Source organism: Montipora capricornis, chromosome 11, assembly GCF_036669925.1.
Source record: "Montipora capricornis isolate CH-2021 chromosome 11, ASM3666992v2, whole genome shotgun sequence".
NCBI lineage: Eukaryota > Metazoa > Cnidaria > Anthozoa > Scleractinia > Acroporidae > Montipora > Montipora capricornis.
The window spans coordinates 36,992,813-37,007,774 of record NC_090893.1 but is presented as its reverse complement, the minus strand read 5'-3'; the positions used below and the strand labels follow the sequence as shown (position 1 = coordinate 37,007,774).

At 40.9% G+C, this 14,962-nt stretch overlaps 1 protein-coding gene across 8 annotated transcripts in view; it reads right to left on the bottom strand.

The window, feature by feature from the left end:
• Nucleotides 1-14,962, bottom strand: part of LOC138024479 (uncharacterized) — a 161,465-nt gene that overhangs the window by 31,043 nt on the left and 115,460 nt on the right. For all 8 annotated transcript variants that reach the window (XR_011127017.1, XR_011127018.1, XM_068871688.1 and 5 more), the window contains 2 exons: nucleotides 13,345-13,521; nucleotides 11,882-12,189 (listed from right to left, as the gene is read on the bottom strand). Coding sequence is in view for 6 of the 8 variants with exons in the window: in XM_068871688.1 (XP_068727789.1) it covers nucleotides 11,882-12,189; nucleotides 13,345-13,521 (485 nt within the window). In the remaining 2 variants the exon portion in view is untranslated. The remainder of the gene's footprint in view (nucleotides 1-11,881; nucleotides 12,190-13,344; nucleotides 13,522-14,962) is intronic.

Here is a 14,962-nt window from a genome sequence, read left to right as displayed (position 1 = left end):
ATTGACGACATGTTTTCAATGTGGACCACAAGGGAAAACGAAATCAACCATCTTGGTGAATTCACGAACAATTTCCCTCCAACAATCTTATTTACTCGCGAATAATGAACTACGACATCCAGGAAAATAGCGACAACGTAAAAGAACCTCGAAAACTAATAAACACTACGTTAGGTCGTAATTCTAAGACGACAATGATTACCGAGATTTCCAGTGGGGGTCGATCATATACTGAAAAAAAAGAGATAGGGGATAAAATGAATCTACATTTCGGCATGCTCAGGAAGAAATTGGCCAAGAACATTCCATATACAGGTGCCCCATAAGAAAAAATCAAAAGTAAGAGGGCATCTACAGGCCTCGAAAACGAGTTATAGGACAGTTGGTTCCAGAAAAAACGTTTCTGGCGTTTTGAAGCAACAAAAATAATAAAGATAAGTTTAAAATAGCATTTCAGCACTTGTTTGACAATTTCGATGCGAATCTCCGTAAAAACGAAGGCTTTCTTATTTCTATTCCATATATTCTTATTCCAGAATACAGTCAATCGAACGTACCCTTAGTATATACGATGAACCTATAGAAAGGAAAGCTACCATAAAGTTGCTCACTGTACACACTGATGAATTTAGACTGTCATAGGATAATCACATATTGCACATCGTACTGACCTAACCGCCAAAATGGCTTGTGTATGCTTTAAAATACTCATCCATATTCAATAGTCGTTTTGACCAATGGATGAATTTCTCTACACACGTGAGTAAGTTGTTATACCTAGTAACTCACCCAACAAACCCGAAAGCCTGGGGAGGGATTTCAACGTGGCCCCAGGGAAATAGCGGGGTAAATAGATGAACAATGGAATGCAAAATGAAGAATTATATAATACCACTAGTGGCATTATGTAATGCCTTATGTTTATTAACATATACATTTCATGACTCCTTTCTTTGTTGTTCCTTGATATCTGCCACTGGGGGAAAATCTTAAATGCCCACTTTGTTGCGATCCTGGTAACCTTTGGAATGCAGTCATCCAAGTCTTTTTTCTCTTGCTCTTCTACCGTCTTTAGGCGCCTAATTTAACTGTTGTTTTAGAGGCATGTTGTTCTCGGTTCAAGAGCCCTAAAAAAACTAAACCGGAGCATTTTTTTCACTTACCGGGCAAAGTGAATAACATTTTTATACATCGCTGAAATACATTTCTTCGATTTCGAGGTGAACTAAACCGGCGCGTCTTCTTATGTAACGTATCCTTTGTTCAGGGTGTTTTTAGATATCCAGGCGAACTGAGCTAGACCGCCTTTCATGGAGGAATAGTCTTTATCCCATTTGGTCAAAACGGCTATTGAATATGGAGGAGTATTTTAAGCCATTTCAAACACGTCCAGCACGTGTTTTATCAGATATAAATATCCCTTGGACTTCGCCCTCAGGACTTTTTATACATGATAAAACACTCCTGCTTGTGTATATATTAAATAGTAAGTATAAAATTAGACCTCTAACGAAAGACTTAAGAACATTGGATTCTATTAATCGATCAGTACAGCCGTACTTTGACTGTTGCAGTCTTGTGTGGGGTAATTGCTAAAAAAAAGCGTGCTTTTTTGTTAAACTCCGAGATGCATAACTACAACATCCGAAGAAGCAAGTTTGACATGCACTTGTCCAAACCTAAGCAAAACTGGTTAAAAGGATCTTTTGCTTGTCGAGGGGCAGCAGCATGGGATGCACTTCCATGTGACATTTGAAATTAGTTTCAAAGCGTTTTTTGAAGAAGGACCAACCCGATAGTTATAGATTAGGTTTTTTTTTATAATTATATGAATGGTGATGGTATCATCAAGCTAAGGCAGTCCAAATTACAATTACGGAAACTAAAAGTTTGTTTAATTTGTTGTACTTGTTTTTCTTTTTGTTTTTGTTTTTTTTTTTACCTGACTTTTTAAGTACAAAAGTGCTTCTTTTTATGGAACGAGGCGTATGGAGAATAGGGAGCTTAAGCACGTGCGTTTTTGAGACGCAGACGGCAAACGGAAGAGAACATTTTGCGTGCCAGGACATTGGTTTCTCCCAGATTTTTACAGCAGTCATCTCTAATGGAAAGAAGATACTTAGCAATGTAAATGTGGTCGTGTAAAAACAGGTTAAAAGGGAAAACAGCTCACTTCCGTTTTTTTTAAGATCTACGACGCGACAGTAACGAAAACGTCATTTAAAATTGTAAGGGGGTCAGGTTTATTAATTATTGTCGGCTTGTCTAACTTCCAAAAACTAGTGTAACTTTCCAAGAACTGAATTAGAAGGTACGGTGGTGAATCTACGTCAGAAAATTCAAATTCGCTGCCTTTTGTTCACGTTCCCCGTCAAACTTGAGATTCGGTAATTTCACGTTGTAGATTTGCCGAAAACGTGAAAGAAATGAACAAAAATGAAAAATGCACGTGCAGAGCGCGCAAAGCTACTGTTTTTGCTGATTAAATATGCACAATTTGTGACGTTTTCGCTGCCTGCCTCGTCTCTAGTCTTCTGTGGATATTGAAAACAAAATGGCGGGCATTCCACTTGATTTAGTCGACGACGATGGATACCAGCTCACAGAATCTACCGACGACGACAGCATTTTTCTGTTAATGAATGACGAGCTAATTTAACTAAATAAGACCAATTTCATTTCTATCCCACGGAAATATTCTTTTGAAAACAAACTCAAACGACACCACAACACGTACCTGTGGAGTTCGATCCGTTGGACGCCATGATGAATTCCCAAAAAGCATTGCGCGTCAGCGCGATGAAAGGGATAAAGCAACGGAGAATCCGAATCCGGATTGAAATTGAGTACAAAAAATCCACTACTGGGGGTGGATTCCTTGGATTCGAATCGCATTTCAGATTCGGATAAATGGAACGGTGAAACAAAAATCAGATTGTGTGAATCCGAATCCGGATTGCTAAAAGGAACGCACCTTTAATCTCCCTAATGTCTTGCGTAAGCGACAGATCGCGACTGAAGCTGTTGATCCAGTAAGAACATACAGTAATATGAAAAATTCACATCGTTTATCCAAGTTAAGTTCTTTCGAGACACACAACTAGCATTGAATAGGGAAGCAAGCAAGTATTGAAGAAGTTCTGCCGTAAGGCAGATGAACATTGCGCTTTAAGGTCGGCTTGGGTCAGAAGGTTGTTCTGCCGTGTTTTTGCAATTTGAACATACCGTGGGCTTTAGAATGATGTAATTTCACACGACACCCAAAATGCTCAAAGAAGTAGAACGAAATATTGCAATAACCACTTGAAACTCTTGAACAACATACGAAAAGTACAGCAAAAGGAACAAGAAGCAGTGTGGACTCAAATGGACAAGACTGAAACGGATTGCATTGGGGTAGTCTTAAACTCAAAAAGGTCGGCCCGACGTATTTCATGTTTATGACAAATCACCTGGATAAAGGTCGTTTTTGCTCACAATCATGTGTGTGATGAAACGATAATTTTATCAGTAAAGGAATTCCACATAACCATTTTCGAGTTTCGTGATTAACTAAAATTTCCCTAAGTACCCTAAAATAACGACAAGTTAAGGCGCGTTTACACGACCATAGGCGCCTATGGTCCTGTAGCGGAACGGATAAAAGTTTCTTTACAAAAATTATTGGAACCGTTCCACTTTTTATCGGACCCGTGCCATCTTTTCTCTGTCGTGTAAACGCGCCTTTAAATGAATACGAAATCGACGAGGCATGCGTCCTTGCGTATTCCATAGGAAAATTCACCACCTGACGAGGGAAATCCACGTTAAATTTCACGCGAAATTCCCGGATATATCGAATGAATCACGAAGTGTGAAATATCGGTTTTTTTAAAGTGAAATTTAACATGGAATTCACGAGTCAGGTGGTGAATTTTCCTTGAATCGCATAGCTTTATAAAAATGTCCTTGGTCGAATGTTGCAGTAATCAGTGGGCGCTAAAACGCCATTTCAAGTGATTAATAGCCAGCAATAGGAATCAAGACGAATAAAGTTCATTCGTGTTTTACAAATCTTCGTTTTCTGAACTTTCACATAGGCTGTAATTTATATTTTTCGTTCAATATCATCAAACTGAATGCACTGGGACGGAGAGTTTTAAGATGGGGTATTTCACCAGCACAATTCATGAACTGGGGAAAAAATCTTCGACAGCGCCTGAAAGTACAACGTGCATCTAAAGAAACAATGTCAACTCAACAAATACGCTGGTAAGTTGCTTAATTTAAAATACATCGTCTATTGCTAACGTGAGTTTTTGGGAGCAAAACGGAGTAAACGCTGTTTTTTTTTTCAACACACAGAACTGCTGTTGCTACCGTTGGGATTATAATATTCGACGGAAAATCAATGGAAACATTTACTGGCATCTAGTTTATCCTCTGTGTACTCTACCACTGAAAGCTGCTGTTCCCCGGTCGCTGAAGAACTTGTACTTTTTTTCTATTTTTAAAATGGCGATAGGCTGGTGCAGATTTTTCGTATTCTGTGGAGGGGGACAGGGGGGAGGGAGCCTGGGAGAATAGGGGCGGGAGGAGTACGGGAGGCGAGAGAGGAAAGTGCGGGATGCGGGAGTTCTAAGAGTGTAGGAAGCGGGAGAGAAGTGCAAAACGCTACTTGTTGTCATCTATTAATGCCTTACAACACCTTAAAAAACAAGAGCACAAATGATATCTGGCTTGCATTACCCCTCTTCTGGCAACCAAGCAAACAAAAATTCACGCTTTTGTTGAAAAATAGGCCTAATTCCAGTGAAATTGTTTACATCAATCAATTGTCAAGCGGTTGTCGCGTAACTGCTGCAAGACGGCAAAGCGTAGACTTGCCACAAGTCGACCTCACGAGAATCCCAGGAGAAAATGTTTTGGCGACCAAATCGCGATTTTTCGTTCGCGAAGTGGATGAGCGAGCGACGAAGTTGAGAAAGGTCAACTTGTCTCGCTTCCAAGGTTTCATTTGCGTCTCGTGCCAAAAAGGCGTTGACGTCATTTGCAAGTCCTGCACTTGGTGGCGCAATCCGATGAAAAAAGTGTTTGTTTCTACGAAAGCGAAAGTGGAAATTTGCTGACTTTGTGCTAAAGGTATCCGAAACAAAAACCAAATAAAACGAAAGCTTATTTCAATCTTGAGACGCCGTTTGGAAAGGAGATCTCAAGTGATATTTTTGGACCAACACTTTGTGCCGTTATTTGTGCTGATAGAAACGAAACACTAGTGCGAAAGATTAACAAGGGAAAGCTTCGAATCGTCACGAAAGTCAATTGATTTCAATCATGAAAGACCAGGTAGGCTTCAGGTGTAGGAGACGTGCTAGACCGGGATAAAAAATACATCTCAGTGAAACTTTCCATTTAGTGATGGCGGATGCAATGACTCTTGTCAAGGAATACACGGCAGGACTTTTCCACGGGTGGCGGGTGGCGGGTCACAATGGGTAGGAGGTGACGGGTAGCACAAATTCAAATAAAATTCATAAACCTATATACACGAGTTTTCGAGGGCTATTTTTTCGCAAGAGTTTTTTTTCGAAAATCAATGGAAGACCTGAAATAACTGAGAAATCATGCCACACCGAAAGCCGAAAGAAAAAATACGTGACAATCAAAAGAAAAAGTTGTCGGACAGAATTTAAGTAAACTCTCCATAGTTTTGTAGCCGTGCATGAGAAAAGTTATGTGATTTGACTTGAATTCACATGCTGATGACGCAAGCATTATCAACTTAGCACGTGCTCACATGACCGGTGTGTCGGGTAACTTCGCGGAAAAGTACTTTTTCAGGGGCAAGCTTATGATGTACAATTTTTACATCGCTCCACCTTTCTTGCTCCATGCTGGCCTTAGCAGACGTATTTTAGAAAATGTCAGTACAACTTTTTCGTCATGATTGTTTACAAGTTGCGGTTTTTTGAGAGCTTTAGCAACGACGACAGCGACGGCAATGCAAACGTCATTTCAAAAAATATATATAACTATTTGTGACACTTTTGCGATTGTCCCCATTTGGGTAACTTGGAAAATGCTGGCGAACTAAATTACTTTGAACAACCTTAAAGCAAGAAAAAAGAAATAAAATTTATCATTATGTGCTTACCTTCTAGAAAAAACCTATAATTTGGTCATTTCACGTTGCTGTTTTGCAGAAGACGGCCAATACACTGTAAATGCACTTAAATTTAAAATGCACGTGCAATTGTTTTTCCTCATTAAACCCATTGTTTCGTAGCGTTCTCGTTGCCGTTGCCGTTGCCGTCCTCGTGGCTAAAGCTCTCTGGTACTGTGATTCAAACTGTATGTCTTGAGACTGATGGTTTAGAAGTTGGGGCTATGTTAAACGTTTTGTTGCACTAATGTACGTATGTACGTTCTTTTTGGTTTACTAGTTGTTGGTCTAATCTACTGCGCGTTAATCAAGGTGTACGCAGACTATTTACCAATCGTGTCAGGGCGCCACCAGTCACCCTTTACCCATCACCCGTCACCCGTGAGCCGCCACCCGCAACCCGTCACCCGTCACCCGCCACCCGCGGAAAAGTACTGCCAATGAATATGCATGCATTTAATTTTTTTTTTGTTCCATTCGACGAAAAATGTGTCGATACTTGTTGAGAATCGCCTTGGGACTTCCAAACACAAGTTTATACCTATGTTGTCTCCTACATATGACGCTCTAATGCCACGACAATTCAGACTAGAGATCAAGTCTTTCATGCGTGAAATCAGTGGAAAAAATACAAAGACGATAGCATGGCAATCCTCTCCAAGTAAACGATCAAAAGCGTACAGGGCTAGTTCAAAGGCCAGACTTTTCCCAGCTCCGGTTGGAGGAGACACAAACATATCTCTGCAAGACAGATATTCTTGAATTGTTTTCCCCTGATAGTCACGCAATTCAGAATATCTGGTGGCCTTAGAAGCTCTGTTGAAAGTCAAGCTTCACTGCGAATGGCAAATTTTGATTGAAAACCTACCCCCTGAGCTTATCCTCTGGGGTCCACGAGGACTACTGTGATTGGTCTAGCTCAGCGACCCGTTTCTGGGTTGCTAAAATTGGCGCTAATCAAGTATGAAAAGTCCTTCGTTCCGCACGCCATCTACATGAGAAGACAGACTTTTCAAAAGTCTAGGCAAAGCGACGCAACATCATTACAAAAATGTCGATTGAAGACCATTTTAATAGATCTTAGTATTTTCCCGTGAGGTAGTGAAAGGTCCGAGTCCGTGCATGAAACACCTTCTTGGGAGCTTGCTCCTTATAAACGGAATGCATAAATGGCGGCCAAAAATGTATTCTTTTGTTTCTGTGCTAATTAGACTCACTAGCCTCACTTTCAAGAAACACCTCTTTGTCCATGCAAACGAGGCTAGTGAGGACCCATTTATGCATTCGGTCCATAACCGTGAATCAGAACGGACTAAGATTTCCCTACGTGGTGACATTTCGCTGCAAGTTCGTCATATCCCACTTCCACATTTTAATGACTTTATGATGCCAACATACTCCGGACTGATTGCTGAAAACCTGGGGCGGACCTGAGGGGGAGGAGAGAGAGTGTTCACGGGGTTCGATCGAGCCCCCTAAATTAAAACATCTAACGTCATAAACTTGTAGAAATATAAAATAAATACAAGTACATTTTAAATAAGAGGGCTGGTTCGCTGCTGTTCAATGTAGCAAAAAGGTTTTCTGATTAGGAAGTACCGGTATTTGAATATTTTTGTTCGCTGCGAATGTAGTTCTTTTTTCACCAGGCCTGTGATCCAGACATTTTCCCTAACATTAACTGTTTGCTGCGAATTGTTTGCACTACGCCAGTCACTACGAAATGCCCGTCACCTACGATGCTGTAGTTCAGCGTTTTGCGGAAAGATATATACCCCGAAGAATGCTTCTTATGGATCCCGTCTTTGATGAAACACAAAGTTTAAAAAACGTTTAACTGTAGCATACTTTCATCATTGTTTTATAAATGAAAATTTGATCCGAAGTACATAACTTTTTATATTTTTTTCTCAATACGCGAGCGAGTGGAATTCTGCAAATCCTGCAATCTGATTGGCCCTGGGAGCGGGCGGAATCCCGCCAACCCAGGTGGAATCCTAGCCCTGGTTGCGTGAGCATGTGGAATGACCTTGAATTTCCATTTTTTGGGACTGAATCCGTTTACATACAAAACTAAGTATTTCAAAACAGATTTTTAGTAGACAAGAGGCATGGAAATAGAATTCAAATATAAGTGTTTCTCTTTAAAACGTTCAGTTTGTAAGTAGCGTACTGCATCGCTGTCAGACGCAGTGCGAGTCAAGACTTTAAAAAGTGACTTAAGAAAGGAAAACAGAAAGAAAAGAAAAAAAGGTATTTACCAGCTAATGGTCGGTCCGTATTGCGAGAAACTGTGATCTCGGCCTTGGAAAGCTCCCCTCGGCCTGCGGCCTCAAGCGGCATATTTAGGACCTCGGTCACAGTTTTTCACTACAAGGACCTCCCAGTTGGCAAATAACATTATATCATTTTGCGCAGCTCTGTTATATTTTAATGGAAAAATATGGAATTTTAACTTTAAAAAACGAGAAATTAAAACACACTGACTTTGCCTAAGAATGCCGGAAATCACGTTTCCGAGGACTAAAAATTCCAAATTTTCCCAGGGGTCCTAACAGGCGCGCTGCCTTGGGCGGCACGTTTAATCGGACCCCATTTTGTAACAACCTGGATCCGCCCCAGGAAACGTGTATTTATCAGAACACGAGACCATTTTACAGTTTTGTGTTTCGTTACCTGGTCTATGAATGGAAGTGAGGCTGGAGTTGACCTTGTTTTCATAGAAAGCTCATTGCTTTTCTTATGCAAATTCTTACTAATTAGCACGACAAAAACATCATTAACAAGAGAATAGGAGGGAGATCTGTATCATGACAAGGTCAACACCAGCCTCACTTTCATTTAAAGGCCTGGACCCGGTTGTTCAAAAGCCGATTAACGCCAATACCGAGATTAACAATTAACCAAGGAGTTTATTTCTCTATGCCCAAATGCTGATTAACGCTGATATTCGGCAAAACTTAACATCAGAGGAAGTCAAACTTGAAAAACAAAAATAAGCAAAACAACCTTCATCAAAAGGTTGAGACATGAAACAAAAGTTTACGCTAATCCTGGATTAAAGTTAATCAGCTTTCGAACAACCGGGCCCAGGTAACTAACCACACAACTCAATCTCGACTCCAGAGCTCTTCTCTTGACTGAGGGAGAGAAGATCTCTGGGGAACCCTGAAACAAAGTGTCTTCTCATTGGTTTTCGTTAAGAACAATCAAAAGCGTTTTTAATTGGTGCATTCATGCTAGCACGTGGAGTGAGCAGTCGCCGTAAGGTTTAAATGGCCAATTCATGGTTATAAGAACCCTACGGTGCATGTTCTCCTACATAGAGTTTCCCAGAGCCTTGGGACGAACCGAGACTCTGGTGACCTGAATGGTACACAACTGTAAAGAGCTCTATTCAGAACTGCAAGTTGGAACAATTGAGACCGTCATCACTTAAGAATTACGTAGCTAAATGACCAAGATGTGTTTTGTGTCTCCTAATTTATCGGGGACAGGAGCAGGACTAAAAAGGGCGGGAGCCGGGAGATAAAGGTTCGGGAAGTGGGAGAGCAAGATACGGGAAGCGGGAGCTTTTGAACCCCCCTCATTGAATACTGCAGCATTCGCCAAAAGGTAAACTAAATGCCTGGCTTCATCTTCGAAAACGCTGTGCGATTCAAAGAAACTTTTACCATCTCACCGAAACCTCACAGAGAATCGTTGGTTTTTTTTGTGGGGCATTTAGGCCCGTTTTAAACGCCTTATTTTACATGTGCCGAATCTGATGCAAATGAGCAAAAATGATAGAATTTTCTCATTTGCATTAGAAACGGCGCATGTCAAATGCGACGTTTAAAACGGGCCTTAGCGATCGTTATTTAGGGCATTATAATACAAATACACCAGAATTTCTTACCTTGCCTCCTGGTCTTATTTATGGTATGTTTTTAGCGTTTCTGGCCGTTTCAGCGTGATTCTAGGGATTTTTAGTTCTACCGTTGCTCTCTCACAATTATATATGATTCTCTAAGGCTGGTTACTTGCTGGCGGCGGTCTCGCATATCCACCGAGGGAAATCAGCCTTAAATTCACTCCGAACGCTCCGGTCGCCTCCAGATTTAACCCGGTGCATAGCCTGCGAGCAGGCTCACTTGATAGGGAAGGGCGGTGGAGTCTGGCTCTCGGTTGCGGCTCCGCCGCCCTTGCATATCAAGTGAGCCTGCTCGCAGGCTACCCAGTGCACGATAAAATCCTCCTCTAACTAATGCCTCCTCTATCGACGGATAAAAAACAGCTGTGGTGCGCGAATTTCGGCTCGCTAATGTATCGACTCCCTTCCATCGTGGACCGTCCGCAATGCTCTGCCACGAAGTTCCGTGCACGGTCGTTGAAAAACACCTTACCGACCGGGCCCAAGGCTCAAATTTGTTACACACCGGGTTGGCGACAATGTCAGTGACAGATACACTGTAAACAAACTGAATGTTTATGTTTTGTTTGCGAAACATCTTTCATGGGTCAGCATTTCAATGAGCTTTGTCCGTTTGTGCGTGACAGTTGAGTACTTTCCCGAGAAGGGCCTCACGTTGTATCTGTCACTGAGACTAAAGCCTCGTCGCTGTGTGTAACAAATTTGAACCTTGGGCCCGGTCGGTAAGGTGTTTTCCAACGGTTTCCTGGACGGAACATCCGAATCAAGCATGTTGCTAATGGCCAAATCAGCCCATTTTGGGGATTTTCAATTCCTTTCCGTGAAAGTTTGTCTGATATGACGATTGAAATATGTGGCAGCAGTGTCATCCTTTGTCTCAGTGGAATTTCGGGTCGATTTCACCTTTTTGGAACAATTAACAGCAGTTTGTGTTTCCGACTGCTTCATTGGAGTTTCCAGCCTTGAAGATAATGTACCGTTCAAATTGAAGCTTCAAAAACCATACCCCTGGGCATTTGAATTTTTGGAAAATTTTTGCTTAAGTGCCCCCTCCCGGGCCAAAAAGCTGTTCAAATGCCTCATCATAGGTCCATTTCAGGTGATCAAATGCCCCCATCCCCGGGAAAATTACCAGATTACTGTTTTAACTTTTCAGTAGCTTCTATTATGCTTCTGAAGCTGTGTATGTAAACATGCTTTGGCAGGGCCCTACATGGCATGAGGCACAAGGAGGACAGATAACAGGTATAAATATCTCTTTCTGCAGGCCTTTGCTTTTCAATTAATCAGCCACGAATATGGAATTCCTTGAAATGCATCTACGTTTGTGTCCACCATGATTTATCAAACCACGTGCAAACGTAACATAGAATCGAGGCTAGCGATCAAATTCCCCACCCCGTATGAGTGGTGATCAAATGCCCCCCCCCCCCCCCCCCGGGAAGACTAAGAGGGATGCTGAAGCTTCAATTTGACTGGCACAGAAATATATGAAGAGAAAACAGCGAACTTAGAACCTACTGGAGTAGCGCTGAAATGGCCAAAGTACGCCACAAAAACACTGATAAGGTATCGAGAAGACAAGGTAAGGCATTTTTGTTCGACTTATGTTGTTTTATTTTTGACTCCTAAAGACGCTTGCAAATTCCCATACAAACGGTTATTACTTTAACTGATCGTGATGCTCAAATTAAATCGTTAACGTGGGGTACCTGTGGTTTTTCGCGTGAAATTTGACGTGGAATTCCCTCGTCAGGTGGTGAATTTTCCCATAGAATTTGTTTAAAAGAGTATGGCAAATCTTCCCTAAAAAGTCAATTACAAACCTTTTCTGTCCCATTCTCTTTGTAGGTTGTCCAGTTTATGTTGTCCAACGATGTAGATATCTTGTATTTTGTTGTCCATTGATCAGCAGTTGGGTTTCCTTGGGTTGCTGTGGCGCAAATGTAGAACTCATAACCAAGGTTGATTTGTAAGAAGTCCCTAGCATTTCTTTTGGTGCTTGGTAACCATGCACCATTTCCGTTCAGTCGACACTTTTCAGGTCCATAACCAAATCTGGATGAGGAAGCTGAGTAGACGTCATCTGAAAATCTACCAATAGTGAACCAGCTAATTGCTTGAATCTGACAGCCTAAAAAAAATAAGGGATTATCTTAGCAGGACGAGTGGATTTGACAGCTGTGTAGTTTATGATATCAAAAGTTTAATAACCAATGTAGTTACTTCCGGGTAAAAGTTCGTGGCCGCGTTGTTCAGTCGCAGTTCCATTACCGCATCTGACTATACATGGGCAAAAACTTAGAGCCAGGTTCCAACTAAATTATTTATCCAGAATTGGCATAATTGTCGTCTTGGTTGTAATGAACCGGAAGACCTGCAGTGGAAAAGGTGGACTTCTCATTCGGCGACAAGAGACTTGAACTGTAAGCAAATCCAGTTGAAATAAAAAAGGAATTGTCCGACTGTAAATGTTGAAGATACTCACTAGCACAACTTTGAAATTTATAGACACCTGATATTTAACTATTAGTCAACGAAGAGAAGGTGAAAAAATCAATAATTGTTTTAGTATACACCCCAAAAGCTGAAAAAAAAAGCGAACCAACACTTTTGGATTCATGAGCTGGCGCGACCAGTTCAAGTGTGTGGCTTAAACGCGAGTGCTCTGAGATAAAAACCCAATTTGCAGCCTCCTTAACTTAGGGTGCGTTCGATTGACCGTATTCTGGAATAAGAATACGTGTAGTGATGATTTAAAACGGTATGTCTGGCGTTTTGAAGCAACAAGGATAATAAAGATATGTTTAAAATAGCGTTTTAGCAGGTCTTTGACAATTTTAATGTGAATTTCGTAAAAACGAAGCATTTCTAACTTCTATTCAATCGAACGCACTCTTAGTCTTCGTGCTCCGAGATGCTAAAGAACTGCCACAAACCACCATAATTTTCCACAAACGACGGTAATTTAGGTCTGGTCGAATATGATGCAGATGAAGTTCATGATGCAAGCAATTAAATTCAATTAAAGCGATTGTCAAATCGAAGCTTTATGATAGGCTGTCGTCTAAAAAACTTGATTTCCTGAATTAGTCTGTACATTATTCGTGTCAGCCAGGATTACCCTAGTATCTCTTGAACTCTCGTGAGCATTACGAGAAAAATGATTTTGCATGCGGAAGATCGATTTTGCATAACTTGCCAAGTTACATTATAATCAAGAAAGACAGAAGGGAAAAAATAAGTAAATCAGTGAAACTACAAGTTTGTTGTATCGTAAATATTATACCTCTTTGAGAAGAGTAAACTTCCACTTCATACAGGGTTTGATGCACACGATGCAAGGTTACGTATCTTCCCAACACGCTGGGCCAACACAGGGTGCGAAATCTGCGAATTCTCCCGTAATAAATACCATCGTCAACACCCAATCGACATTCCTGACCTTCTTCAGTTGAGCTTGAGGCTACCAAATGTGAATACAAATCAACATAACTGCACACCAGCTCCTATGAGTCACTCCAAGAAATGATGGAACAATAAGTCATTTCAGCGGATTATGAGATTCTCGTTAGAGCTCATTCTGAGTTATGTTTAAAATGTTTTAAACGTTTTTACATGTTTAGTTTAAGTGTTTCAGACTGTGGCAATAACAGCAAGTAAAAGTAAAACTACAATAGCTTTAAACTAGTTTTAAAAACAATTATAAATTCCAGCCAACATTTGCGTTTAATGTTAATTCATTCATTCATTCGGTGAACATTATAGAGTGATGTGCAATCTTTAGACTTTTGGCCTTCAAACCGAAAGTTAACCAGAGAATAATATTATTATTTTCCCTACTGAATAAGTATCTTTCCGCTTATCTCAGGCCATGTCAAAAGGAGAAAAGTGTTGTTTGTGTCAGAAGCAAAAAAAATGAAAATGAGCACTAAATGATGGGTATCATCAACGATTTACGGTGAGACATGACGAGGGTCTGTGTGAGGGTATTGGAGTCTGAACCAACAGCTAAATGTCCAGTACATATATCTCAGTTATAAGCCGACTATTCAGTGATTTCTTAGCTATCCATTAATTTTGACAAATCTTGGAACATTGCGCACGAACTTCCTTTCTTAAATTTGATTGGCTCACAACCTACAATTAATTCTGCCGGGAAATCGCCCAACCTGCAGAGTCCTACAAAATCCACGAGCCTGGCATCATTGGCTAATGACCTCACACTTAGTTCATCGATTTATATTTGTCCCTCTTCAAAAGGAAATAAACAGGGGACCTCCACTAGTGCTTTTGTGGCTTAATGTCCGTCTCTCAAACAATATTTGATACAACAATAATTATTGAATTGGATTTTTGTGATATACGTGAGGAAACAAGCTCTCGAAGTGGAAACCACTTTCCTTGACCTTATTCCACATGTCACAAAAAAACTGTTTCAAAAAGTAGTTATTTCTCTTCGCTCCATAAAGAACCTTAAAAGCATTAATAAATAGAGGATTATACCTCATGACTGCCGGCAATATATACGAACTTGTCTTTACCTTAAGGCGCTTTCCCTCAGTCAGAACTACCCGGCCAGACACATCAGTTTGCAAAGAAAATGCAACAATTCTAAGGAACACTTGCATGATAATCCTTCGCATTCTTCTGGAGGAGTATGTATCATCCTCAAAGTGTGTTAATTTAAAGGCATCGTACAGTTAGTCCTTCCAAATGCCTGGTCTGGCCGGTCAGTTCTGTCAAATGGAAAGTGTCCTAAGAGTGCTGATAGTACATCTCAGGACGGTCAGTGCAGCAAACGAGTGAGAGATACATCAGCGCAAGAAGAAAAAAATTGTATCCCCGCGTGGTCATACATATAGTTTACGTCATAGAAAGTGCGGGCCACAAATGACACTACAAGG